This window comes from Agelaius phoeniceus, chromosome 38 (assembly GCF_051311805.1).
Source record: "Agelaius phoeniceus isolate bAgePho1 chromosome 38, bAgePho1.hap1, whole genome shotgun sequence".
Taxonomy (NCBI): domain Eukaryota; kingdom Metazoa; phylum Chordata; class Aves; order Passeriformes; family Icteridae; genus Agelaius; species Agelaius phoeniceus.
In genome coordinates this window covers 1,306,127-1,332,995 of record NC_135304.1, presented here as the reverse complement: position 1 = coordinate 1,332,995, position 26,869 = coordinate 1,306,127, and the positions used below count along the sequence as shown (strand labels likewise).

The following is a 26,869-nucleotide window of genomic DNA, read 5'->3' as shown; positions in this document are numbered from 1 at the left end:
CGCCGCCGCCGTTGCCGGCCCCGGGCCCGGTGCTGCCGCCGCCGCCTCGGCCTCTGCGCGCTCCGGGCCGCCCGGGAAAGTTTTATTCAAACGCGGAAACGGGGAGGGAGAGGGCGGGGCCCGGACGCCATTTTGGCCGCGTCGCGCCGCCATCTTGGGAAGGGCGAGGGCGCCATTTTGGGAAGGACGGAACGCCTCCATTGGTATGCGGGGGCGGGGCCGCCATCTTGGGCGTGGCGCCGCCGTCGCCAGCTTGAGTGTGGCGGGTCCGGCCGCCATTTTGGGAGTGGCGCGCACCAGCCACGCTTTTATTTCTTAAATTTTACGATTTTTTTTTTCGCGCTTTTTAACAATTTCCCCGCAAAACAAACGCCTTCCCCACCCCCTCGAACCAGAACACCCGAGAATTCACCCCATAACGTTGCTGGCTTGGTGAAGGGGTGAGGTAGATGAGAGGAAAACACGACAAAATGACCCAAAAATGGGCTGAGGGAGAGGTACAGGAATGAGAGGGGGTTGTTGCACCAGTACGACCAGTATGGGGGGGGGTGGGTCACCAGTAAAACCAGTACAGCCCACTCCCCTTGACTGAGGTCACGTGAGGGGGAATTCCAGGCCTATGAGGGTCTTTGGGTAAAAAATGGGAATTCTGGGGTCTCTGGAGTATTTTGAGGGGGAAAAAAGGAATGTTGATATAAATGAGAGGCTGGGGTTCAACTGTTTGTGTTTGGGGGCAAAACGAGCCCGTTTGGGGGCTAAAAACTGGGGTCACTTTGTGTGGGGACAAAAAGAGCGGCAAGGCCCAAAAAAAGGGATTTTTTGTGTGAAATGAGGAGATTATGGGGCTGAAAACTGGGGTGATATCCTGAGGGGGAAGGGCAGGTCCTAGAAGAGACTTTTTGGGGTGAAATTATGTGATTTGGGGAGCAAAAAGTAGGGTAATGTAGTGGGAGAGGTAAAAAAAGGAGAGATAGGCCCAAACAGGAGGTTTTGGGATTAAACAAGGCAATTTTGGGGCCAGTAAGTGGCATCACATTCAGGGGGTGTGAAAAAGAGGGGGGAAAAGGCCTCAAAAAAGGGAGTTTTGGGGTGAAATGAGGTGATTTGGGTGCTAAAAAATGGGGTCACCTCATGCAGAGGGGGAAATGCCCAAAAACGGGATTTTGGGGTAAAATGAGGGATTTAGGGCAGAAAACTGGGATAGGCAGGCACAAAAAAGGGGAGTTTTGGGGTGAAATGCAGGGATTTTGGGCACCAGAAATTGAAGTCACCTTCAAAGGGGGAATGACCCAAAAAAAGGAAAATACAGAGATTTTGGGGCCAAAAAGGAAGAGATTTAGGGTCAAAATTAGGTTGTTTTGGGGCCAGAAATTGGGGGGGGGGGGTCGAGTATCCTAAAAAGGAGTGAATTGAGACCAAAAAGTGGATTCAGCCCATGGGGGCAGCAAAACAGGGGGAATTTTAGGGCAGAATAAGGCAATTTTAGGGCCAGAAATAGCAGTCACACTATAGGACCCCAAAAAAAAAGGGGAATTTTGGGGTCATTTTAGGGCTGGAAATTTGGGGTCACCCAGTGGTGTGGGGGAGGTAAAACAAGGGAGGGGTTGTGGGGTGAAACAAAGTGATTTGGGGGCTGAAAATGGGGGGGGGTTTGACCCAAAATTGGGGGGTTTTGACCCAAAATTGGGGGGTTTTGACCCAAAATCAGGGGGTTCAGTAAGGGACCCTCCCCTCACTCAGCCCCCGGGGGGAGGGGGCTGCCCCCACCTCGCAGGGCGGGTTTGGGGGGGGGCAGCTCCCCCCATTTTCGGGGGGTCCCGCGGGGGCCGCGCAGGGTGGAGACCCACGAGGAGGTGGCCTGGGGGAAAGGGGGAGGGCAGAAAAGTGGGGTTCAGGTTTTGGGGATCCCCCCCCCCAAAAAAGGGGGTGAAGGGAAACCCCCAAACCCCCCAAAAGACACCACAAAGGCAGAAAAGTGGGGTTCAGGTTTTGGGGATCTCCCCCCCCCCGGACCCCCAAAAAGGGGGTGAAGGGAAACCCCCAAACCCCCCTCAGACACCACAAAGGTCCCCCCCAAGCCATGTCAGCCCCCCAAGATCCCCCCCAAGCCCCTATAAATGGGGTGCAGCCCCCCCAAAATAGCCCCCCCATACCCCCAAAAAGGGGGCTCAGCTCCCTAAAAGCCATCCCAGCCCACCCCAGAAAACCCTCTCAGCTTCCCACCCACCCCCCAGACCCCCAAAAATGTGGAACCCCCCAAAATCCCTCCCCCCAGCCCCCCAAAAATGGGTTTGGCTCCCTCCCCAGCCCCCCAATAACCATTAAAGGCCCCCCAAAATCCCCCCCAACCGCCCAAAAATGCATGCAGGGCTCCTCCAGCCCCCCAAAAAAGGGGTTGAGGCCCCCCCCAGCCCCCCAAAAATGGGTTTGGCCCCCTCCCCAGCCCCCCAATAACCATTAAAGGCCCCCCAAAATATCCCCTGAGCCACCCAGAAATGGATGCAGGGCTCCTCCAGCCCCCCAAAAAGGGGTTGAGGCCCCCCCCAGCCCCCCAAAAATCCTCACAGCCCCCCAAAAAGCCCCCGCACCTGGGCCCTGGCCGTGTCCTGGACCCACTCATCCACCAGCCGGTGCAGGTCGTCGGTGAAGAGCCCCTTTTTTGGGGGAGCCGGGGGGATTGGGGGGCCTGGGGAGGGGGCTGAGGCCTCTGCAGGTGAGGGAGGGGAGTTTGGAAAAGGGAAGAGCCCCCCCCAAGGCCAACCTGCGCCCCAAAACGTCCCCTTTTTACCCCTAAACCTCCCCCCGTGCCCCAAAATCCCCTCTTTGGACCCCAAAATCCCCTCTTTGGACCCCAAAATCCCCTCTTTGCCCCAAAATCCCCCCTTTGTACCCCAAAATCCCCTCATCATCCCCCCAAATCCCCTATTTGCCCCCCCAAATCCCTCCCTAGCCCCCCAAAATCCCCCCTTTGTGCCCCAAATCCCTCCCTAGCCCCCCAAAATCCCCCCTTTGTACCCCAAAACCCCCTTTTTTATCCCCCCAAAATCCCTTTCTTGCTGCCCAAAATCCCCCCTTTGTACCCCAAAATCCCCTCCTTGCCCCACAAAACCCACCCTTTGTACCCCAAAACCCCCTTTTTACCCCCAAAATCCCTTCCTTGCTGCCCAAAATCCCCCCTTTGTGCCCCAAATCCCCTCCTAGCCCCCAAAATCCCCCCTTTGTGCCCCAAATCCCCTCCTAGCCCCCCAAAATCCCCCCTTTGTGCCCCAAAATCCCTCCCTAGCCCCCCAAAATCCCCTATTTGCACCCCAAAATCCCCCCTTTGTGCCCCAAATCCCCTCCTAGCCCCCCAAAATCCCCCCTTTGTGCCCCAAATTCACCTCCTAGCCCCCCAAAATCCCCCCAAAATCCCCTCCTTTCCCCCCAAACCTGTCAGGGCCACGCCCCGGCCCCTCCCTCGTGCCCGGGCCCCCCGAGGCCGCCGCGGGGACCCCCCATGGCCTCGCTGGGGGGGGGTCCCGCCGCCCCCTCCCCATTTTGGGGGGTCCCCCCGGGCCTCTTTGAGGGCTCGGAGCCGCCGGTGCAGCTCCCGCAGCTCCCGGTCCTGCCGTGCCCGCAGCTCCAGAACCTCCTGGATGTGCCTGATGGGGAAGGGAAGGGGAGGTCACAGGGGATCCCCAAACCCTTCCCGGGACCCCCAAACCGTCCCAGGACCCCCAAAACCCTCCCGAGACCTCCAAACCTCGCCAGGACCCCCAAAACCTTCCCAGGACCCCCAAAATCCCCCCCAGAATCCTTCCACACCGGCAGCTTCAGCACCTCCTGGGTGGGGTCGGGGGGATTTGGGTGGGGTCGGGGGGTGCCCCCACACCCCCCAATCCCCCTTGGGACCCCCAAAACCTCCCCCGGACCCCCCAAATTCCCCCAAATTCCCCCAAAATTCCCCCCTCTCCAATTGCCCCTCACTCACTTTTCCCGCAGCCGCCGCAGCTGCTCCCGCAGGGCCTCGTCCTCGGGCTCCGAGTCCCCATCGCTGCTCAGGGGGGTCTCGGGGGACCCCGGCGGGAGCAGGGGGGCCCCAGGGGGGTGCGGGGGTCCCCCCAGCCCCCCGCTCTCGCTGCCCGAGCTGGGGCCCCCCCAGTCGCCCTCGGGGTCGGGGGGCTCAGGGGGTGGCTGGGGAGGAACAGGGGGAGAGAGGGGTGACAGAGGATGGGGGTGAAGGGTGGGGTTGGGGGGATTTGGGGGGTCCCTGGGGCAGTTGAGGGGGGTCCCTGGGGCAGTTTGGGGGTCCCTAGGATAGTTCTGGGGTCCCTGGGGCAGTTTGGGGGTCCCTAGGTTAGTTCTGGGGTCCCTGGGGCAGTTGGGGGGTCCCTAGGTTAGTTCTGGGGTCCCTGGGGCAGTTGGGGGATCCCTGGGGCAGTTTGGGGGGTCCCTGGGGCAGTTGTGGGGGGTTTCTGGGACAAATTTGGGGCCTCTGGGGTAGTTCTGGGGTCCCTGGGGCAGTTGCGGGGGTCCCTAGGTTAGTTCTGGGGTCCCTGGGGCAGTTTGGGGGTCCCTAGGGTAGTTCTGGGGTCCCTGGGGCAGTTTGGGGATTCCTTGGGCCAGTTTGGGGGGTCCCTGGGGCAGTTTGGGGGTCCCTAGGGTAGTTCTGGGGTCCCTGGGGCAGTTTAGGGATTCCTTGGGCCAGTTTGGGGGGGGGGGGGGTATCTGGGGCAGATTTGGGGTTTCTGGGGTGGTTTGGGGGGGTCCCTGGGGGGTTTTGGGGTCCCCAACACCCACCTGGCAGTGCCCTCGCCTTGAGGGGTCCCCGAGTTCCTCTGGCTCCTCTGTGGGACAGGGGGGTCAGTGGGGGGGGGCATGGGGGGTAAATGGGGGTGCAGAGGGATATGGGGGTGTAAATGGGGGGTGCAAATGGGGGGCACACAGGGGTGTAAATGGGGGACACAAGGGGGTGTAAATGGGGGGCACAAGGGGGTCCCATGGAGGGTACATGAAGGGCCACGAATGGGGGGCACGGATGAGGTTTAGGGGTACATGGGGGGCACAGATGGGATTTAGGGGTACGGTGGGGGCACAGATGAGGTTTAGGGGTCTGGGGGGGCACAGATGAGGTTTAGGGGTCTGGGGCAGGTACAGATGGGATTTAGGGATATGGGGGGTACAGGTGGGATTTAGGGGTACATGGGGGGCACAGATGGGATTTAGGGGTACATGGGGGGCACAGATGGGATTTAGGGGTACGGTGGGGGCACAGATGAGGTTTAGGGGTCTGAGGGGGCACAGATGGGATTTAGGGGTCCATGGGGGGGGCACAGATGGGATTTAGGGGTCCATGGGGGGGGCACAGATGAGGTTTAGGGGTCCATGGGGGGGCACAGATGAGGTTTAGGGGTACGGGGGGGGCACAGATGGGATTTAGGGGTACATGGGGGGCACAGATGAGGTTTATGTGTACAGGGTGGGCGCAGATGGGATTTAGGGGTACACGGGGGGCACAGATGGGATTTAGGGGTCCATGGGGGGGCACAGATGAGGTTTATGTGTACAGGGTGGGCGCAGATGGGATTTAGGGGTACATGGGGGGCACAGATGGGATTTAGGGGTACATGGGGGGCACAGATGATGTTTAGGGGTCCATGGGGGGGCACAGATGAGGTTTATGCGTACAGGGTGGGCGCGGATGGGCTGTGGGGCTCCCCAGGGGTTTTGGGGCTCCCCCCCGTACCTGTGTGGGGGTCCCCCCCCCCAGAAGGGGGGCGCAGGCGCCGGGCCCAGCTCTTGATGCGGCGCCCCCAGCCCTTGCGGGGGCTGCGCAGGCGGGGGCACAGCCCCAGCGGGAACGAGGCAGCCCCGGGCGGGGGGCGGGCGGGGGGCACGGCCTGCGGGACGGGAACGGGAATGGGAATGTGGGAATGGGGGAATGTGGGAATGGGGATGTGGGAATGTGGGGATGTGGATGGCAATATGGGAATGGGAACGGGAATGGGAATGTGGGAATGTGGGAATGGGGATGGGAATGTGGGAATGGGGATGGGGATGGGAATGTGGGAATGTGGGAATGGGGATGGGAATGTGGGAATGGCAATATGGGAATGGGAACGGGAATGGGAATGTGGGAATGTGGGAATGGGGATGGCAATATGGGAATGGGAACGGGAATGGGAATGTGGGAATGTGGGAATGGGAATATGGGAATATGGGGATGGGAATGTGGGAATGGGATTGAGGAAATGGGAACAGGAATGGGAATATGGGAATGGGATTGAGGGAATGGGAACGGGAATGGGAATGTGGGAATGTGGGAATGGGAATGTGGGAATGGGATTGAGGGAATGGGAATGTGGGAATGTGGGAATGTGGGAATGTGGGAATGGGGATGGGAATGGGGGAATGGGAACGGGAATGGGAATGTGGGAATGTGGGAATGGGATTGAGGGAATGGGAATGTGGGAATGTGGGAATGTGGGAATGTGGGAATGGGATTGAGGGAATGGGAACAGGATTGGGAATATAGGAATGGGAATATGGGAATATGGGGATGGGAATGTGGGAATGGGATTGAGGGAATGGGAATGTGGGAATGGGATTGAGGGAATGGGAACGGGAATGTGGGAATGGGATTGAGGGAATGGGGATGCGAATGTGGGAATGGGAATATGGGAATATGGGATTGAGGGAATGGGATTGAGGGAATGAGGATGGGTATGGGAATGTGGGAATGGGATTGAGGGAATGGGAACGGGATTGGGAATGGGAATGTGGGAATGGGATTGAGGGAATGGGAATGGGAATGGGAATGTGGAAATGGGAATATGAGGATGGCAATATGGGAATGGGATTGAGGGAATGGGAACAGGAATGGGAATATGGGGTTGGGAATGAGGATGGGAATATGGGAGTGTGACCGGGAATGGGAATGTGGGAATGGGAACGGGATTGGGAATGGGAATATGGGAATGGGAATATGGGAATGAGGATGGCAATATGGGAATGGGATTGAGGGAATGGGAACGGGAATGGGAATGTGGGAATGGGAATATGGGAATGGGATTGAGGGAATGGGAACGGGAATGGGAATGTGGGAATGGGAATATGGGAATGGGATTGAGGGAATGGGACCGGGAATGGGAATGAAGGCATGGGAATATGGGAATATGGGCATGGGAATACGGGAGTGCGACCGGGAATAGGAATATGGAAATGGGAACAGGATTGGGAATGAGAATATGGGAATATGGGAATGGGAATGGGAATATGGGAATGGGATCAGGAACAGGAACGGGATTGGGAATGGGAATATGGGAGTGTGATTGGGAATGAGAATATGGGAATGGGGATGGGATTGAGAATAGGAATATGGGAATGGGAATGGGATGGAAACAGAAACAGTGATGGGAATGGGCATGGGAATGAGAACAGCAATGGGAACAGGGCATCAGAATGGCCAGGGTACAACAGGGCCTTGGGCTTGAAGGTTTGGGGACACTGAGGTTTGGGACTGGGGGGACACCAGGGCCTGGGGCTGAGGGGACACTGGGGGCTGGGGTCATCGAGGTCTTGAGGTTTTGGGGGACATCAGGGTCCTGAGGTTGGAGTTTGGGGTCATCAGACTCTTGGGATTTTGGGTTTGGGGGATCCTGACATTTTGAGGTTAAAGGGACACGAGGAGCGTGGGGGTTTGGGTTTAGGGTCATTGGGGTCTTGGAGGTCATCAAGGCCTTGGGGATGGGGTTCTGGGGCCATTGGGGCATCGGGGTTTGGGGTTCAGGGAGACCGAGGACTCAGGGTTTGGGGGACAGGGAGTTTGGGGTTGGGGACAGTCATTCCTTTGGTCTTTGGGGAACACTGAGGTGTTTGGGTTTGGGGGACACCAAAGTTCTGGGGATGGGGACAGCAGCCTCCGGTCCTTGAGGGACACTGAGACCTTGGGGACCGGAGGACACCTGGGGCTTTGGGGTGTCCAGCTCTTGGCGTGGGGAACACTCACCTCTGGTCCCGGGGGTCCCTCCTGCCCCCAGGCAATGGTGACAAATGTCCCCAGTCCTTGGGGGTCACCTGGTGGCTCTGGGGGTCCAGTGACGAATGTCCCCAGTCCTTGGGGGTCACCTGGCTCTTGGGACACGTCCTTGGGCTCTGTGGGCTCGGGCGGTTCCCTGGGTCCCTCCTGCTCCAATGGGGCAGTGACTGTCCCCTGTTCCTGGGGGACACCTGGCTCTGTGTCCCCAGGGACGAGGGGCTCTTGGTGGCCATTGAGCTCTGGAGGTTTGGGGACAGCCACGTCCGGGTGTCCAGGCCTGGGGACGCTCAGCCCCGAGCCTTGGGGAGCCCCCAGATCTTGGGGTTCGGGGTTGATCCTCTCTGGTCCCGTGGGTTCAGCCACCTCCTGGGGACCAGTGACAGCTGTCCCCAAAGCCGGGGGGACACCCAGCTCCTCCGGTTTGGAGACAGCCGACTCCTGTCCCTGGGGGACATCCAGGTCCTGGGCTTTGGGGACCCCCATCTCCGGCCCCCCTGGCCCATCCTGCTCCGGCGCTCCGCTCTTGTTTGTCCCCTGTCCTTGGGGACCCCCCTGCGATGTCCCCAGGGCTCTCCGGGCGGGCGGGGGTCCGCCGGGGCCTGTGGGGAAGGGACACCCCCGTTAGGGATGGGTGAGGGTGGCACCATCATCAGGGATGGGGTGGGGGTGACACCCCCATCAGGGATAGGTGAGGGTGACACCCCTGTCAGGGATAGGTGAGGGTGACACCATCATCAGGGACAGGTGAGGGTGACACCCCTGTCAGGGATGAGGTGGGGTGACACCATCATCAGGGATAGGTGAGGGTGACACCATCATCAGGGACAGGTGAGGGTGACACCCCTGTCAGGGATGAGGTGGGGTGACACCATCATCAGGGATAGGTGAGGGTGACACCCCCATCAGGGATAGGTGAGGGTGACACCCCCGTCAGGGACAGGGTCGGGGTGACACCCCCGTTGGGTGACACCCATCAGGGACGGGGTCGGGGTGACACCATCATCAGGGATAGGTGAGGGTGACACCCCCATCAGGGACGGGGTGAGGGTGACACCCCCGTCAGGGACAGGGTCGGGGTGACACCCCCGTCGGGTGACAGGGTCGGGGTGACACCCCCGTCGGGTGACACCCATCAGGGACGGGGTCGGGGTGACACCATCATCAGGGATAGGTGAGGGTGACACCATCATCAGGGATAGGTGAGGGTGACACCCCCATCAGGGATGAGGTGAGGGTGACACCCCCATCAGGGACAGGGTCGGGGTGACACCCCCCAGCCCCGGGGGGGTGGTGGCAGCTCCGTGTCCCCTCCCAGCCCCTGGGGACGCACCGGTGGCCTCGCGGTTCCGGATGGTTTGGTTGATGCAGAACCTCCAGCGCCCCACGGGCGATGACTGGGGGGGTCCTTCCCCTGGTGGCGGGGGGGCGAGGGGTCAGCGGGTGGGGGGCGATCCCAGCCCCCTCCCCTCCCCTCCCCCACTACTCACCACCCGCTGGCGGCTCCAGGGGTCCCACCTGGGGGGAGACACATTTGGGGGGGGTCAGCGGGGGGGGGGGTCTGGGGGGGGGGGAGGGGTGAGGTGAGGGGGGCAGGGGGAGCACCTGGGGGTCCGGGGCGGGGGTCCCGAGGAGCCCCCGTGCCTGCTCCACGATGGCCTTGAGCTCCTCCACAAACTTGTCCCTCTCCCCCTCCAGAACAAAATTGTCCTCGACCTGCAGGGGGGGGGACACGGGTTGGGAGGGGGGGACGTGATTTTGGGAGGGGACACAGATTGGAGAGGGGGACAGAGATTGGGAAGGGGGACATGGAGTGGGGACACGGGGACACAGAGTGGGGCAGGGGACAGAGATTGAGGGGGGATATGGGTGGGGGAAGGGGACATGGGCTGGGGACACAGATTGGGGAGGGGGACACGGGTTTGGGAAGGGGACAGAGGACAGAGATTGGGGAAGGGGACACAGGCTGGGGACGCGGGGACAGCTCGGGGGTCACCATGTAGCAGGCGATGTCCTCGGGCGCGTCCCCATCCACGTCAAACCTGAAGGTGACCATCTTGCTGTCGTGGGTCTCCAGCTGGCACTCCACCGTGTTGTCCCCAGCTGAGGACACCTGCAGGGGTGGTGACACTCTGTGACCGTGCTGGGATGTCCCCACGCGGTCCCCCCGGCCCCCGGCCCTGCCCTGACCTGCAGCACGGTGAGCTGGAAGCGGGCAGGGCGCTGGCACGACGCGCGGCGCTGCCGGGCACGCGGCCCGGGGACATCGGGGACATCGGGGACACGCAGCAGGGACGCGGCCTCGGCGGGCACCGAGGGCTCTTCGGGGCCAGGGAGCATCGGGGGTTGTGGCATTGGGGACGGTGGTGGCATCTCTGGAGCTTGTGGCATCCCCATGGCTGGTGGCATCATGGATGGTGGTGGCATCTCTGGAGCTTGTGACATCCCCATGGCTGGTGGCATCATGGATGGTGGTGGCATCTCTGGGGCTGGTGACATCCCCATGGCTGGTGGCATCATGGATGGTGGTGGCATCTCTGGGGCTGGTGGCAGCACAGATGGAGGTGGCACCCCTGGGGCTGGTGGCATCACGGATGAAGTTGGCATCCCTTGGGCTGGTGGCATCATGGGTGGAACTGGCATCCCTTGTGCTGGTGGCATCCCTGGGGCTGGTGGCATTGCCACGGCTGGTGGCACCATGGATGGTGGTGGCATCTCTGAGGCTGGTGGCATCATGGATGGTGGTGGCATCCCTTGGGCAGGTGGCACCCCTGGGGCTGGTGACACCCCCAAGACTGGTGGCATCACAGATGGAGGTGGCATCCCTTGGGCTGGTGGCATCATGGATGGAGGTGGCAACTCCGGGGCCGGTGACATCCCCAAGACTGGTGTCATGATGGACAGTGGTGGCAGCCCCAGAGCTGGTGACATCCCTGGCACCAGCTGTGGCTGCATGGTGGGGACTGGCTGTGGTGGCATTCCTGGACCTGGTGGCATCCCCTGGGCTGGTGGCATCCCAGATGGCAGTGACATTGCTGGACCTGGTGGCATCCCAGGGGCTGTTGGTGGCATTCCAGGGCCTGGCTGCAGCTGCACCATGGGGACCAACTGTGGTGGCACCCCAGCTGGGGGTGCCACTCCTGGTGCCATCCCTGGGGCTGGTGTCACCCCTGCCACTGGTGCCATCCCCTGGGCTGGTGTCACCCCCAGAGCTGGTGGCACTCCTGGAGCTGGTGGCATCCCTTGGGCTGGTGTCACCCCTGGCACTGGCGCCATCCCCTGGGCTGGTGTCACCCCCGGAGCTGGTGGCATTGCAGCTGGAGGCGGCACCCCCAGAGCTGGTGTCACCCCCAGAGCCGGTGTCACCCCCAGAGCCGGTGTCCCCCCCGAGGCCGGTGGCGCCCCAGTAAGAGGTGGCACCCCCTGTGCTGGTGACGCTCCAGGAGCCGCTGTCACCCCCGCGGCTGGCAGTGCCACCCCCGCTGCTGCTCTCGGTGCCACCCCCGGCCCCGGTGCCCCGGGTGCCACCTGTGGCTGTGTCCCCACTGTCACCGACCCCCCGCCACAGCCACAGGGGTCCCCCTCAGGCCCAGGTGGCTCCGTGGTGGCTCCTCCGGTGCCATCCTCTGCTGTCCCCTCGCTCCCCTGGGTCACCTGCAGGACACGGGGCAGTGCCAGGGGGGTCTGGACCCACCCAGGACCCCCCCCCAGTGTGATGGGCACTTACCGGTGGTGGCACAGGGGGGGACACCCCATCCTGGGCTCCCTGTGGGTACCCCCAGAGCTGCTCAGGGGCTCCGGTGACACCACAGGGACCAGGGACATCTTGGGGGGGGACATTGTCCAGAAGCCCCTCGGCTGTGGGGAGGGAGCAAGGAGGAGGGGGGGTCACTGCTGGGGAGGGTCTCACAACTGGGGGCAGTTTTGGGGGGCTCAGGGCAGATTGGGAGACATGGGGGGCAGTTTTGAGGACACTGGGAGCAGTTCTAGGGGTCAGTTTGAAGGTCTGGGGGCAGTTCTGGGTGTCCAGAGGCAGTTTTGGGGGCACTGGGGACAACTTTAGGGGTCAGTTTGAAGGTCTGGGGGCAGTTCTGGGTGTCCAGGGGCAGTTTTGAGAGCACTTGGGGCAGCTTTAGGAGGCAGTTTGAGGGTCTGGGGGCAGTTCTGGGTGTCCAGAGGCAGTTTTGGGGGCACTGGGTGCAGTTCTGGGTGTCCAGGGGCAGTTTTGGGGGCACTGGGGGCAGTTTTAGCGGTCAGTTTGAAGGTCTGGGTACAGTTCTGGGTGTCCAGGGGCAGTTTTGGGGGCACTGGGTGCAGTTCTGGGTATCCAGAGGCAGTTTTGGGGGCACTGGGGGCAGTTCTGGGTATCCAGAGGCAGTTTTGGGGGCACTGGGTGCAGTTCTGGGTGTCCGGGGCAGTTTTGAGAGCACTGGGGACAACTTTAGGGGTCAGTTTGAAGGTCTGGGGGCAGTTCTGGGTGTCCAGTGGCAGTTTTGGGGGCACAGGGGGCAGTTCTGGGTGTCCAGGGGCAGTTCTGGGGTCTCACCAGGGCCGGCTGGGGGCTGCTCCCGCAGCAGCTGCTGCCTCACGTGCTGATCGACCTCGGTGTCCTCGCTCTCGGGGCCCCCCCGGCTCTCGGGGCCCCCCCTGCCCTCCGCCTGCTTCTTCTCCCGCGTCTTCCTCACCAGCGCCAGCCGGTCCCGGATGGATTTGGCCACAGCCTTGGAATCGCTCTCGTGGAAGAACCCAGATTTCACCTGAGAGAGGGAATTTGGGGGTGTCCAGGGGGGGTCACTGAGAGCTGGTGGGTGGGGGGGACTCAGGATCAGTTCCAGAGGGAATTTTGGGGGGTGTCGGTTTTGGGAGAGGATCCAGGAGAGGTTAAAGGATGAATTTTGGGGTGTCATTGGTGTTGGGAGAGGTTCAAGCTGAGGTTCCAAGATGAATTTTGGGGTTATCGATTTTGGGAAAGGTTCAATGTGAAGTTTAGGGATCAGTTTTGGGGGAGAGGTTCGAGTGAGATTCAGGGATGAATTTTGGGGTATCGGTTTTGGGAAAGGCTCAAGGTAAAGTTTAGGGATCAGTTTTGGGGGAGAGGTTCGAGTGAGATTCAAGGATGAATTTTGGGGTATCGGTTTTGGGAAAGGCTCAAGGTGAAGTTTAGGGATGAATTTTGGGGTGACTTTTGTTCTGGAAGAGGCTCAAGAAGAGTTGGAGGGACCAGCTGTTGGGTTCCTGGGGTGGATTTTGGGTTGTCACTGCCTTTGGGGGTGCTCAAGACGAGCTTGAGCCACAATTTTGGAGCTTCATTGCATTTGGGGAGAATCAACACCAATCAGGGGCCAACCCCGAAGGGTTTTGAGGTCACCCCCTCACCATCTCATAGGCCACCTCCTCGGGGACATCAGCCTCTAGGTTGAAGCTGAACTCGATGGCCTCGTTGTCCTTGTGCTTGCCCTTGAGCTTTTTGGGGTCCTCCACCCAGAGCCGCAGCGCCAGCGCCGGGTCCAGCCCCGCGTCGTCCTCGGCCAGCTCCACGCGCAGCCCCGTGTCCTCGGCAAAGAACGCGTGGTCCAGCAGGTCCCGGATGGACAGCCTGGCGTGGGGGTGGGGGGTGTGGTCAGTGTGGTCAGTCCTGGGGAGCTGCAGGGGTCCCACCCCACCCCACCCCACCCCACCTCTCAGCCTTGTTCTGCCGGATGCAGCCCTCGATGATCTCCTTCACCTCAGGGTCCGTCACCTTGTGGAAACTCGCTGGCTTGATGCCCTGTGGGGGGGACGTGGTGACTTGGGGGGGCTCCGAGGGGCACTTGGGGGTCTCGGGGGGTGGCGGGACACCCACGCTGGTGACTTTGCGGTAGATCTGGGCGGCGTTCTGGCACTCGGAGTAGGGGTACTCGGACGTGCCCATCTCCAGCATGCACATCCCGAAGGCGTAGACATCCACGGACTCGTCGTAGCGCTCCTCGTACATCTCGGGGGCCATGAACTCGGGGGTGCCTGTGGGGCGGGCGGTCAGGGGGCGCCCTCGGGGGCGTCCCCGAGGTCCCCACGGTGCTCACCGATGACGCTCTTGGCGAAGGACGTGCGCATGAGCGTGGCCAGCCCCAGGTCGCCGATCTTGACGGAGCCGGTGGGGCCGGTGATGAAGATGTTGTCGCATTTGAGGTCGCGGTGGATGATGGGCGGCGTCCTCGTGTGCAGGAACTGCAGCCCCTTCAGGATCTGCCGGCACCAGCTCCGCAGCACCTTCGGCTTCATCACCTTGAACCTCTTGAGGTACCTGTGGGGTCCCATCAGCCACGCCTGGACCCCCCCCACCCCAAACAGGTCTCCCCCCTGTGCCCCCAACTCACGTCTTAAGGGTGCCCGAGGTCATGAGCTCGGTGACGAGGACGATGCATTTCTTGCCGCGGAGCGAGGACTCCCAGGAGTCGTAGAAGCGGACGATGTTGGGGTGCTGCAGCCCCTTGAGCATCTCGGCCTCCTCCTTGAAGCGCTGCTGCTCCGCCTTGGTCAGCTTGCGGTCCTGGGGGGGCACAGACACACCCCAAAGTCCGGCAGCGGTGTTGGGTCGGGGTTCCAGGGTCAGCATCAGCAGCCCCCAGCCCCAGGATTGTCATCGTCATCATCATCATCATCATCATCATCATTGTTTTCAGCATCATTCTCCAGCCCCAGGATCATCATCATGATGTCTAAACCTCGTTGACAGCATCATCATCATCATCATCCCCCCAACCCCAATATCATCATTGTCCCTAAACCTCAGGGTCATTGCCAGCATCATCATCATCATCATTGTTTTCAGCATCATTCTCCAGCCCCAGGATCATCATCATCATCATCATCATCATCATCATCATCATCATCATCATCCCCCCACTCCAGGGTCATCATGCTCACCTCCAAACTCCATCATCATCATCATCATCATCATCCCCCAACCCCAATATCATCATCGTCCCTAAACCTCAGGGTCGTTGCCAGCATCATCATCATCATCATCCCCCAAACTCCAGTATCATCATCATCACCATCATCATCATCCCCAAACTTCAAGGCTGTTGTCATCGTCATCATCATCATCCCCCAACCCCAATATCATCGTTGTCCCTAAACTTCAGGGTCGTTGCCAGCATCATCATCATCATCATCATCATCATCATCATCATCATCATCATCCCCCAACTCCAGGGTCATCATGCTCACCCCCAAACTCCATCATCATCATCATCATCATCATCATCCTCACCCCCAAACTCCTTCATCATCATCGTCATCATCACCATCATCATCGTCATCATCATCCTCACCCCCAAACTCCTTCATCATCATCATCATCATCATCATCATCCCCCAACTCCAGGGTCATCATGCTCACCCCCAAACTCCTTCATCATCATCATCATCATCATTCCCCAATTTCAGGGGGTAACAAAGCACTTTGGGGGACAAACGGCTCAGTTTGGGGGGAATTGACGGCATTTGGGGTGGCTGTGGGGTGCACAGGTGGCAGAGGTGGTCACCTGTGGGGTTCGTGGTGATTTTGGGGTCTCGATTTCAGGGTTCATGATGAATTTTGGGGTGTCCCCGTCTTTGGGAGGGGCTCAAGGCAAGCTGAAAGGTTCACGGGTGGATTTTGGAGATCACTGATATTGGAAGAGCCTCAAGATGAGTTTGAGGAACCAATCGCAGCTTTGGAAGGGTTTCAACATCAATTTGAGGAGCCAATGATGAGTTTGAGAGGGTTCATGATGAATTTTGGGGTGTCCCAGTCTTTGGGAGGGGTTCAAGATAAGATCAAAGGATCAACTATAGGATTCAAGGGTGGATTTTGGAGATCACTGATTTTGGAAGAGCCTCAAAATGAGTTTGAGGAACCAATCACAGCTTTGGAAGGGCTTCAACATCAATTTGTGGGGCCAGTCAAGGGGTTCATGATGAATTTTGGGGTTTGGGAGAGCTTCAAGGTGAGCTCAAAGGACCAACTGAGGGATTCAAGGGAAGATTTTGGGGATCACTGATGCCAGAAGAGTCTCAAGCTGAGTTTGAGGAGCCACTCATGGCTTTGGAAGAAGTTAAACACCAACTTGAGAGGCCCAATCAGGGGGTTCATGACGAATTTTGGGGCGTCCCCATCTCCCAAAGAGCATCAAACCCACCACACATCCTCCCCATCCCCATGACCCTCAAAATACCAAATTTCACCTCCCACCCACCAACTCACGACCCCCAAACCCCCCCAAAACTCCCCCCCACGACCCCCCCCCCCGGCTCGGGGCTCACCTGCAGCTCACACCAGGCCACCTCCACCCAGGTGTCGGTGTCGAAGCCCTTGAAGACCGTCTTGAAGGCACCGCGCCCCAGCTCGATGTCGAACTTGAGGAAGCGGCCACCGGGCGAGGTGGCCACGGCCTTCATCTCCGCCTCCTCCTCGCCCTCCTCGCCTCCCCCGAGCCGGGGGTCGCCCCGCGGGCCGGGGTCGCCGCCGCGCTCGCCCCGCTCCTCCTCCTCCAGCACCTCCACGCTCTTGCGGAAGAAGCGTTTTGGGGGGGCGGGGGGGGACGCGGGAGTTTTGGGGTCCCCCAAATCGGCGGCCATGGTTGTCCCCACTCCCCTACCCCCCCACCCGCCCGAAAATTTTTGGGGGTGACCCCCCTCCCCCCCGCCAGCCCCAGCTGCCCCTATGGATGAAGGAGGGGAGGGGGCCGCGTGTCCGGGGTGGGGTTATGAGGGTCTGGGGGGGGTCACCTCGATTTTAGGGGTGTCCCCCCCCCCCTCGGGTGGCACCGGCGGTGGCCGCGTCACCCCCTCCCCTGCGGGGGGGGACCTGCGGGGGAGACAAAGAGGCTTCGATGGGGCGGGGGGCTGGGGGGTAATCGGGGAGGGTGTAATTAATAAGGGCAGCGAGGTTAATTGGGGGGGTCCACGAAATCTGGGGGGGGTGGAAGCATCCCCCCGGCCCCCCCCCCCGCACAGCGGCTGCTCTTCCTGCGGAGGAAGGACTTCCGGGGGCAGCCCCCCCCCCAAAAGGATGCTACAGGTACGCCCGCCCCCAAGGATGCCATAGGTACCCTCGGGATGCTCTGGGGTGCTATGGGTACCCCCCAAAGGATGCTATAGGTACCCCCCCTCAAGGGTGCTATAGGTACCCTCGCCCCCCCCGGGTGTCACAGGTACCCCCCCCCCCCAGGATGCCACAGGTACCTCAGCCCCTCCTCCCCGCGCTGTGGGGCTCCCTATGTATCCTGGGGGGGAGGGGGGGTGTGCCCAGTTCTGACCCCTGTAGCCCCCCCTGGACCACCATAGCCCACCCCCTATAGCCCCCCTCAGTTCCTGTCTGCCCCCCTATACCCCATAGAGCCCCCAGCCCCTAAATCCCCTATATCCCATAGAGCCCCCAGCCCCTAAATCCCCTATACTCCATAGAGCCCCCCAGCCCCTAAATCCCCTATACTCCCTATTGCCCCCCAGACCCTATAACCCCTGTGCCCCCCTATACCCCATAGAGCCCCCCAGACCCTATAACCTGTGTCCCCTATACCCCATGGAGCCCCCTAGAGTTTCCACACATCCCTCCAGCTCCTGTGTGCCCCGCACCCCCATAGTACCCCCATAGTGCCCCCATATCCCCCCCTGTGCCCCATATCCCCCACAGCCCCCATATCCCCCACAGCCCCCATATCCCCTACAGCCACCTGTGCCTCCATATCCCCCCCGTCCCCATATTCCCCCTGTCCCCATATCCCCCACAATCACCTGTGTCCCCAAATTCCCCCTGTGCCCCATATCCCCCCCTGTGCCCCATATCCCCCACAGCCCCCCCAGACCCCCACCCTCTCACCCGCGTCACGTGACCACCGCCGCGCGGGGGCTGTCGGGAGCTGTAGTTCCCGTCCTGCCTCTGGCTGTGGTCACGCCCCCAATGCCACGCCCACTATCTACCACGCCCCTACGCGTCCATCGGTGACTCGGGGATCGCTCCGTGCCTCGCTCACTCGAGGATTCGGCGCTCGGCCGCACCGCCTGCGCAGCGCCATCATGGCGGCCCCCGGGGTGGAGGCGCGAGCGCTGTTCGCGGAGGGGGTGCGGGCCGTGCTGGGGGGGTGGGCGGCGCTGCAGGTGAGGGGGACACCGGGGACACCTGGGGACACCTTGGGAGGACACTGGGGACAGCTGCGAGCTGTGCTGGGGGGGCGGGCGGCGCTGCAGATGAGGCGGGGGCAGCGTGAGGGGACTCCGGGGGGCACTTGGGGACACAGAGGGGGCACCCCGGGACCAGCATCGGGTGTCCCCATGTCCCCCCCGGGCTGTCCCCGCAGCTGGCGGTGGCGCAGGGCTTCGGGGGGCCGCAGGGTCCCGAAAAAGCCGCGTGGCTCAGCTCGGCGCTGCTCGACTTCTTCACACAGAACGGTGCGTGCCGGGGGGGGAAGAGGGTGGGTCCGGGTCGGGAGGGGCAGAGGTGACACCCCCCGATGTCCCCCCCAGCTGATCTGGAGCAGGAGGAGGTGGAAGATTTCCTGGCCGAGGTGATGGACAACGAGTTCGACACGGTGGTGGAGGACGGCAGCCTGCAGCAGGTGGGCTCCCAGTACGGACCAGTACGGACCAGTATGGAGCAGTGTGCTCCCAGCAGCTGGCCAGCCTCCCCCAGGCACTCCCAGTACAGCCCAGTTGGTCCTCGGGCTGCTCTCAGCATCTTTTAGTGGCCTTTGTCCCTTCCTGGTACCCTTGGTCCCTTCAAGATGCTCCCAGTAGTTCCCAGTATAAACCAGTATGGTCAAGGATGTTCCCAGCAGCCACTCCCAGTTCATCCCATTCCATCCCCAGACTGTTACCTTCAGTGCTGCCAGCACCTCCCAGTATAGACAAGTCGGTTCTCAGTGCTCGTTTACATCCTCCCAGTCCATCCCAGTCCCACACATCACCCTCAGCACCCCCAGACCCATCCCAGTACATCCCAGTCTCCTCCCTGGTGCTTCCCAGTCCACCCCAGTGCCCTCCCAGTGGTTCCCAGTCCACCCCAGTGCCTTCCCAGTGGTTCCCAGTGCCCTCCCAGTGGTTCCCAGTCCCTCCCAGTGGTTCCCAGTCCATCCCAGTGTCCCCCTGCAGGTCAGCCGGGAGCTGGTGACCCTTTTTGCCCGGGCGCGGGGTGGGGACGTTGGTGGGGTGGGGGCGGCCCTGGGGGCTCTGGCCCGGCGTGGCCCCGCCCTGGCCGCCGCCCTGGCCACCGCCCGCCCTGGGGGAGACCCCCAGAGCCCCCCTGGGACCCCCCCCACAGCCCCCCGGAGCCCCCGAGAGCGAAGGGAGGAGGAGGAGGAAGAGGAGGAGAGCGGCGAGGAAGAGGAGGAGGTGAGGAGGTGACATCATTGGGGTGATGTCATGGGGAGCTGATGATGTCATTGGTTGGGGGGCATGGGATTGGGAGGGTGCTGGTGATGTCATCAAAGGGGTGGGGATGTGGTGATGACATCATGGGGTAACAGTGATGATGTCATTAAATTGGGGGTGGAGACTCCCTAGGAAGCCCAAGTGAGGGGGGCTAAGGGCTCCGATGATGATGTCATTCCCTGATGATGTCATCAGAGCAGGTGGGGATGTGGTGATGACATCATGGGGTGTAACTGGGGGGGGATACTGATGATGTCATTAAATTGGGGAGTGGAGACTTCTCAGAACCCCCCAAGTGAGGAGGGGCTAGGGGGTGATGATGTCATTCCTGATGATGTCATTCAGTCCTGATGATGTCATCAAGTAGGGGGAAGCTGGGATGGGGGTGGGACAGTGATGGTGTCACCAAATTTAGAGAGAGGCACCCCAAGACTCCTGTGAGGGAAGGGGAGGGGAACTGATGATATCACTGGGGGGGTGTGTGTGTGTGTGAGACACTGATGACATCACTGGGGGGCGGTGTCTGTGACACTGATGACATCATTGCCCCCCCCAGGCCATGGAGTGCGGGACACCCCCGCCCCCCTCGGACGGCTGGACCGTGGTGCAGCGGCGGCGGCGGCGATGATGGGGGGAGGGGTGTCCTGTGTGTCCCCCCCCAGCTTGGGGGACACCCCTCCCCCACCCTGCTCCCCAAACTGGGGGGGAATAAAGGCCCCTCCCCCCATGGGGGTGTGGGAAGAAGCGTCGTGTGATTATTGGAGGGAGAGGCCGCTTAGAGAACCCCTGGGCCCATTGGGACCCCAGCGATCCCTCCCAGTATAACCCAGTCCCTCCCAGTGCTCTCGCCCAGCCCCGCCCATCTTGGCGGCCGCTCTGAGGGCTCCAGGGCAGTGAAGGGCGTGGCTTCTTCACCGCGCGTTGCGATTGGTTGCACCTTGCATCGGTGGGAACGCCCTTCGCCTGCCTCACGCTATGATTGGTTGGCTAAAGCGAAGGCGAGCGGTGATTGGTCAGCCGTACAAACCGTCTGGGCGCGGGCGCTAATTGGTCGCTGTCGTTCGGGTGGGCGGAGCGAGGCGGGAGCGCGGGAAGACGGGGCGGCAATGGCGGCGCCGCTGGAGCGCGCGAAGGGGTGAGCGCGCGACCCCCCCCCAAAAAGGCGGGAACCCCTGAGGGCTGCCCGGCCGCCATCTTGGGTCGGGGGCGGCCCCCACCACCCTGCGGGGTCTCGGGGGGTTCACCGGCTGCCATTGGGGTCCCTGGGGTCACCTCCTCATCCTCACTGGGGTCCCTGAGGGTTCACCGGGTCCTTACGGGCTCCTTGGGGTGACGCCCAGCCCCACACGGGGCACTGCAGCGTCTCCGTGCCCTCACGTATCCTGAGGGCTCTGGGGATGGGGAGGGGGTCACCGAGGGTTCTCCTCATCCCCACGGGGGTCTTCGGGACCCCACGCGTGTCCGAGGAGGGCTCCTGGTTGTCTCCATGTCCCCACTCGTGTCATTGCGGGATATCGGGGGGATCTCCTCGTTTCTGGAGGGGTCTGGGGGTTGTCCCCCCCATCCTCACCCGTGTCCCCACGCTTGTCCCCAGCGCGCTGGCAGCGCTTGAGGCTGCCCTGGAGTTGGAGGAGGAGGAGGGTGATGTCCCCACCCGGGTCCTGGCAGAACATCAAATGGTGAGACCCCAAAACTGCCCCACAGCACCTCAGAATAGACCTGCAGCACCCACGTCTCTCCTATGGGTGTCCTTGGTCCCTGTATTTGCCCCCCAACACCCCCCACACCCCTTCTAAATTTATTTCTGACCCCCGCACACTTCTCACAGCCTCCCTATCTGACCCTATTCTTTTAGTGACTCCTACATTTATCCCCTAAAGTTTCCCAACTGCTCTATTCGTGACAGCCTCCCTGCTCCCTTAACTTTCTCAAAAATTCTCCTTTGTCCCCCCATTTTCCCCCGCACCTCTAACACCTGCTCTGTGACCTCCCCCAACCCCCTTGGCACCCCAAATCTCCCGTGACATCCCAAACCTGCCCCCCAGGACACCCGGCGGAAGCAGAAGCTGCTCCTGTCCCAGCTCCGGGTGCTGAAGCTGCTCCTGGGGGTCGTCGAGAACCCGGGGCAGCCCCTGGCCCCCACCGACCTGCGTGAGCCCCCAAACTGAACCCCAAAACCCCCTGAACCCCAAAACCCCCTGGGCCCCCAAACTGAACCCCAAAACCCCCTGGGCCCCCAAACTGAACCCAGAGCTGCCCTCAGCCTGTGTTATCCCCCAAAACCACCTGATCCCCCCCAAAATCCTGGGTGGACCCTGAACCTCGAAACCCCTTGATCCTCTTTGTCTACTTTGGGGTTTCCTGGGTCCCCTTTGAGGCAGGGGTCTGGGGGTTCCTGGCTCCCCTTTGGGGGTTCCTAAGTCCCCTTAGGGAGGGAGCTCAGGGGATATCTGGAGATTCCCGTACATCTGAGTCCCCTTTGGGGGTTCCTAGGTCCCCTTTGGGAGGGATTGGTGATTCCCAGGTCCCTTTTGGGGTCCCCTGCTGTTTTGGGGGGCTGATTTGGGGCTCCCCCTCAGGCGAGGCGGTGGCACAGGCACGGGGGCGCTGGCAGGGGCTGAAGGTGAGGTATGGGGAGGCCCTGGGGGCCCTGGAGGAGGCCCTGCCCACTGCCCTGGAGCAGCTGGAGCGGGGCCAGCAGCTGCTGCAGCGAGGGAAGGCAGCCCTGGAAGCACGGCTGGAACAGGTACGGGGGTCCCATGGGTGCTGGGGGGGGATGGGGGTCCCATGGGTGCTGGGGGCACAATGTGGATCCTGGGGAGTCCTAGGGGTGCTGGAGGATCTCATGGGTGGAAGGAGGCTGGGGGCACTGTGTGGGTCTGGGGGCTCCTTTGGGGGCTGGGGGCACTGTGTGGGTCTCCCATGGGTGCTGTTCCTCCTTCCCCCCCCAGCAAGAAGAGCTGAAGGTGAAGGTGCAAGAGGCCACAGAGAGAGGGGACCAGGTGAGATTGAGAGGGCGCCCCCGTGGGGTCTCCCTCACCTTGGGGTATTTTTGAGGGAGGGGGATACATTTGAGGGTTCCCTCCCTCATTTTGGCTCTGAGTCCCTTCCCTCCATTTTGGGGTCACCCCAATTTGGGATCTCTTTTTCCCTTACTCTGGGGTCTTTTCCCCCCCCAAATGTGGGGTCTCTTTCCCCTCTGATTTGGGGTCTTTTCCCCCCAATTTGGGATCTCTTTTTCCCTTACTCTGGGGTCTTTCCCCCCCCCAAATGTGGGGTCTCTATTTCCCCTACTCTGGGGCCTCTTTCCCCTCTAATTTGAGGTCTTTTCTCCCCAATTTGGGATCTCTTTTTCCCCTAGTCTGGGGCCTCTTTCCCCTCTAATTTGGGGTCTTTTCCCCCCTCTAATTTGGGGTCTTTTCCCCCCAATTTGGGATCTCTTTTTCCCCTAGTCTAGGGCCTCTTTCCCCTGTAATTTGGGGTCTTTTCCCCCAATTTGGGGTCTCTTTTTCCCCTAGTCTGGGGTCTCTTTCCCCTCTAATCTGGGATCTTTTCCCCTCAATTTGGGGTCTCTTTCTCCCCTCAGCTGCTCCGACGGGTTCAGGAGCGGCGCCTGCAGCGGCTCTGCCGGCAGGAGGAGCTGCAGGGACTGCGGGAGAGAGTGGCCAGGTGAGGGGACAGGTGAGGGGACAGGTGAGGGGACAGGTGAGGGGGGGGGGAAATCATGGCAGGGGCACAGGTGAGAAGGGTTGGGGTCCCCTGGGATTTTGGGGGGAGGTCCTGAGAGAGACTCAGGAGTTTTGTGGGGGGACCTCCAGCATAGGGGAGGGATCCTCAGGGTAGAGGAGAGCCCTGGAGGGCACCCAGTGGGAGTCCAGGTGGGGCTTCTGGGATAATGGGGGGATCCATTGTAGCCATGGTATTTTCTGGAAAATCCTTTCCTTAGAAATTTTTCTCCTGAGAAGCCGAGAGGCCTCAGAAACAAAATGTGAACAGTAATTATCTGCTGCTGTGGAATACAATAAGTGGATCTGTGATTGGTCTTGTGATTGTTTCTAATTAATGGCCAATCACAGTTCAGCTGTCTCAGACTGTTTGGTCAGCCACAAGATTTTATTATCATTCCTTTCCTTTGTTTGATTTTATTATCATTCCTTTCCTTTGTTTGATTTTATTATCATTCCTTTCCTTGCCTTCTGATAAAATCCTTTCTTCTATTCTTTTGGTATAATTTTAATACGTCATTTTCTTTTAATATAACATGTACCATAAAATAACAAACCAGCCTTCTGGAACATGGGGTCAACATTGCAATTCTGTCATTTCCTTCAGGGTGAAGGCCTCATGTGAGCTCTACCAGACCCTGGCAGGGGCCCAGGTGCTGCCCCTCTCCCCAGGGACCCCCAAGGAGGAGCTGGAGCTGGAGCTGGGACCCCCTCCTGGCTCCTCCCGCTCCTTGCCCCCCCTTTGCCTGTCCCTCACCCCCAGTGGGGAGGTCCAACTGCAGGTGAGTGGTTTTGGGAGGATTTTGGGGGGCTGGGGAGGATTTTGGGGGGGATTGGGGGCTGAGGAAGGGCACTGGGAGGGATTTGGGGGAGCACTGAAAGTTGGGGGTGGGAATTTTGGGGGTCAGGAAGATTGTGAGGAAGACAATGAAGTCTCCACTTTGAGGTTGGGGACTGATCTGGGGGTGTCAAGGGGGTTCTGGGTGGTTTTGGGGTCTCACCACCTCCCTTTTTTTCTCCCCAGGAACCCCCCCTGGGGCTGCCCCCTCCCCTGGGCCCAGGGCTGCTGGAGCTGCAGCAGCGCTGCTGGGAGAGCTGGAGCCTCTGGGAAGAGGTGGCACACCTGAGGAACAGGTGAGGGGTTGGGGGGCTTTGGGGGGGCTTTGGGGTGAGTCTGAAGGGGCTGGGGGGTAACTGGGAGGGGTAGGGGCATTTAGGAGGCTGATTGAGGGGCCTGTGGGAGAGGTTGGGGGGGGTCTTTGTGAAAGGTTTTGGGGCAGTTCTGGGGGGGCTTTGGAGTAATTGCCAGGGTGGGGGGGTTGATTGGGGGGGCTGGGGGTTAATTTTTGGGGGGGCTGGGGGTTAATTTGGGGGGGCTGGGCGTTAATTTGGGGGGGCTGGGCGTTAATTTGGGGGGGCTGGGCGTTAATTTGGGGGGGCTGGGGGTTAATTTGGGGGGGCTGGGGGTTGATTGGGGGGGCTGGGGGTTAATTTGGGGGGGCTGGGGGTTAATTTGGGGGGGCTGGGGGTTAATTGGGGGGGCTGGGCGTTAATTTGGGGGGGCTGGGCGTTAATTTGGGGGGCTCACCCCAACCCCCTGGTGATCCCCCAGGTTCGCCCTGGACTGGCAGCCGGAGTTGGGGCTCCTGCGAGTCCTGGGGGGCCCCCAGGGTGCCCAGACCCTCTGGACGCTGCAGGTGGAGCCGGGGTACCCCCAAAACGGGGGAGTGAAACTGCTGCCCCCCCCCAAAGGGGGCCCCCCCCATCCCTGTGAGTCCTTTGGGGGTGTCTTAGGGGTGTTTGGGGGTCCCTCAGAGGGGATTAGGGGTCTGGGGGACAGGTTTAGGGATCCAGGGGCAATTTCAGGGTCCCTGGGGGTGGTTTGGGGGTCCTGGGGGGCACTTGGGGGTCACTGAGGGCAATTTGGGGGTGTCACTGAGGGCAATTTGGGGGTGTCCCAGAGGCACCTGGGCATCCCAGGGATGGTTTTAGGGTTCTTGGCGGGTTTGGGGGGGATCTTAAAAGGGCACAGAGGGGGTCCTGGGAGTGACCCCCAAACCCCCTTTTCCTCCACAGGCACCCCCAGACCCCCCCACTCTGACACGGTGGCTGGAGCTGCTGGTGGTTGGGGGGGGGTCCTGAAAATGGGGGACCCCCCTCTATTCCCCCCCCCATAAAAAACCCCACTGCACCCCAATAAACTCACGGCCACCCCTTCTCCAGCTCTATCTCACCCCAAAAAATCCATTTCTGGGGGTTTGCAGGAGCAGCTTTATTGTGGGGAGGGGGCTCTGGGGGTCGGGGGTTTTGGGGTGCTGGGGGTCCCCCAAGCCGCGGGTCCCTACGGGGGGGGTCGGCTCCGCGCCGCTTGGGCTGGTTGCGCTCGGGGTGCAGCAGGATCACGTAGACCTTGGGGGCGTAGAGGAGCCCCAGGGGCACCGAGGCCGACAGGGACATGGACACCGTCAGCGTGGCCGTCTGCACGTGCACCTGCACCCCAAAAATGGTACCCCAAAATCCCACTGACCCCAAAAATCCCACTGACCCCAAAATCCTCCATCCCAAATCCCACTGACCCCCCCAAACCCAACCATTCCCCAACCCAATTGTCCCAAGAGCTCATGGACACCGTCAGCGTGGCCGTCTGCACGTGCACCTGCACCCCAAAAACGGCACCCCAAAATCCCACTGACCCCAAAATCCCACTGACCCCAAAATCCCAGTGACCCCAAAATCTTCCATCCCAAATCCACTGACCCCAAAATCCCACTGACCCCAAAATCCCACTGACCCCCCAAACCCACTGACCCCGCAAACCCAATTATTCCCCAACCCAATTGTCCAAGAGCTCATGGACACCGTCAGCATGGCCGTCTGCACGTGCACCCAAAAACGGCACCCCAAAATCCCACTGACCCCCAAAATCCCACTGACCCCCAAAATCCTCCATCCCAAAATCCACTGACCCCCAAACCCAGCCATTCCCCAACCCAATTGTCCCAAGAGCTCATGGACATCGTCAGCGTGGCCGTCTGCACGTGCACCTGCACCCCAAAAACGGCACCCCAAAATCCCACTGACCCCCAAAATCCCACTGACCCCAAAATCTCACTGACCCCCAAAACCCACTGACCCCAAAATCCACTGACCACACAAACCCAGCCATTCCCCAACCCAGCTGTCCCAAGAGCTCATGGACACCGTCAGCGTGGCCGTCTGCACGTGCACCTGCACCCAAAAACGGCACCCCAAAATCCACTGACCCCCAAAATCCCACTGACCCCAAAATCCCACTGACCCCCAAACCCACTGACCCCCCCAAACCCAACTATTCCCCAACCCAATTGTCCCAAGAGCTCATGGACACCGTCAGCATGGCCGTCTGCACGTGCACCTGCACCCCAAAAACGGCACCCAAAATCCCACTGACCCCAAAATCCCAGTGACCCCCAAAATCCCACTGACCCCAAAATCCTCCATCCCAAATCCCACTGACCCCAAAATCCACTGACCCAAAATCCTCCATCCCAAAATCCCACTGACCCAAAATCCCACTGACCCCAAAATCTCACTGACCCCCAAAACCCACTGACCCCAAAATCCACTGACCCACAAACCCAACCTTCCCCAACCCAGCTGTCCCAAGAGCTCATGGACACCGTCAGCGTGGCCGTCTGCACGTGCACCTGCACCCCAAAAACGGCACCCAAAATCCCAGTGACCCCAAAATCCAGTG

At 60.9% G+C, this 26,869-nt stretch overlaps 3 protein-coding genes across 6 annotated transcripts; 2 read left to right on the top strand and 1 right to left on the bottom strand.

Moving 5' to 3' along the window:
• Positions 1-294: 294 nt before the first annotated feature.
• Positions 295-17,962, bottom strand: WNK3 (WNK lysine deficient protein kinase 3). Of its 2 annotated transcripts, XM_077172549.1 has the most exons (22): positions 17,862-17,962; positions 16,304-16,847; positions 14,371-14,543; positions 14,077-14,297; positions 13,857-14,014; positions 13,693-13,781; positions 13,391-13,610; positions 12,561-12,771; positions 11,742-11,872; positions 11,375-11,668; positions 10,205-11,338; positions 10,011-10,127; positions 9,620-9,730; positions 9,505-9,532; positions 9,348-9,428; positions 7,988-8,616; positions 5,726-5,879; positions 4,780-4,826; positions 3,971-4,173; positions 3,430-3,641; positions 2,589-2,707; positions 295-1,858 (listed from the first exon to the last, which is right to left on the bottom strand). In XM_077172549.1, the coding sequence occupies exons 2-22, from the start codon at positions 16,616-16,618 to the stop codon at positions 1,733-1,735; spliced, it is 4,773 nt and encodes a 1,590-aa protein (XP_077028664.1). In that variant the 5' UTR covers positions 16,619-16,847; positions 17,862-17,962; the 3' UTR covers positions 295-1,732. The 2 variants fall into 2 exon arrangements, with proteins under 2 accessions (XP_077028664.1, XP_077028663.1); XM_077172548.1 differs by having other exon boundaries at positions 10,205-11,668.
• On the top strand, positions 16,922-20,152 carry TSR2 (TSR2 ribosome maturation factor). 3 transcript variants are annotated; one of them, XM_077172576.1, is made up of 5 exons: positions 16,922-17,060; positions 18,340-18,430; positions 18,506-18,597; positions 19,130-19,369; positions 19,965-20,152. In XM_077172576.1, the coding sequence occupies exons 1-5, from the start codon at positions 17,052-17,054 to the stop codon at positions 20,034-20,036; spliced, it is 504 nt and encodes a 167-aa protein (XP_077028691.1). In that variant the 5' UTR covers positions 16,922-17,051; the 3' UTR covers positions 20,037-20,152. The 3 variants fall into 3 exon arrangements, with proteins under 3 accessions (XP_077028691.1, XP_077028692.1, XP_077028693.1); XM_077172577.1 differs by lacking the exon at positions 16,922-17,060 and adding an exon at positions 18,013-18,139; XM_077172578.1 differs by lacking the exon at positions 16,922-17,060 and adding an exon at positions 18,044-18,103.
• Positions 20,153-20,291: 139 nt separating this feature from the next.
• On the top strand, positions 20,292-25,351 carry ZWINT (ZW10 interacting kinetochore protein). Its single transcript, XM_077172569.1, has 10 exons — positions 20,292-20,543; positions 21,003-21,087; positions 21,454-21,559; positions 21,988-22,154; positions 22,360-22,410; positions 22,995-23,077; positions 23,741-23,915; positions 24,158-24,267; positions 24,746-24,903; positions 25,210-25,351. Exons 1-10 carry the CDS (start codon positions 20,515-20,517, stop codon positions 25,308-25,310), a joined length of 1,065 nt encoding a protein of 354 aa, XP_077028684.1. The 5' UTR covers positions 20,292-20,514; the 3' UTR covers positions 25,311-25,351.
• The last annotated feature ends 1,518 nt before the right edge of the window (positions 25,352-26,869 follow it).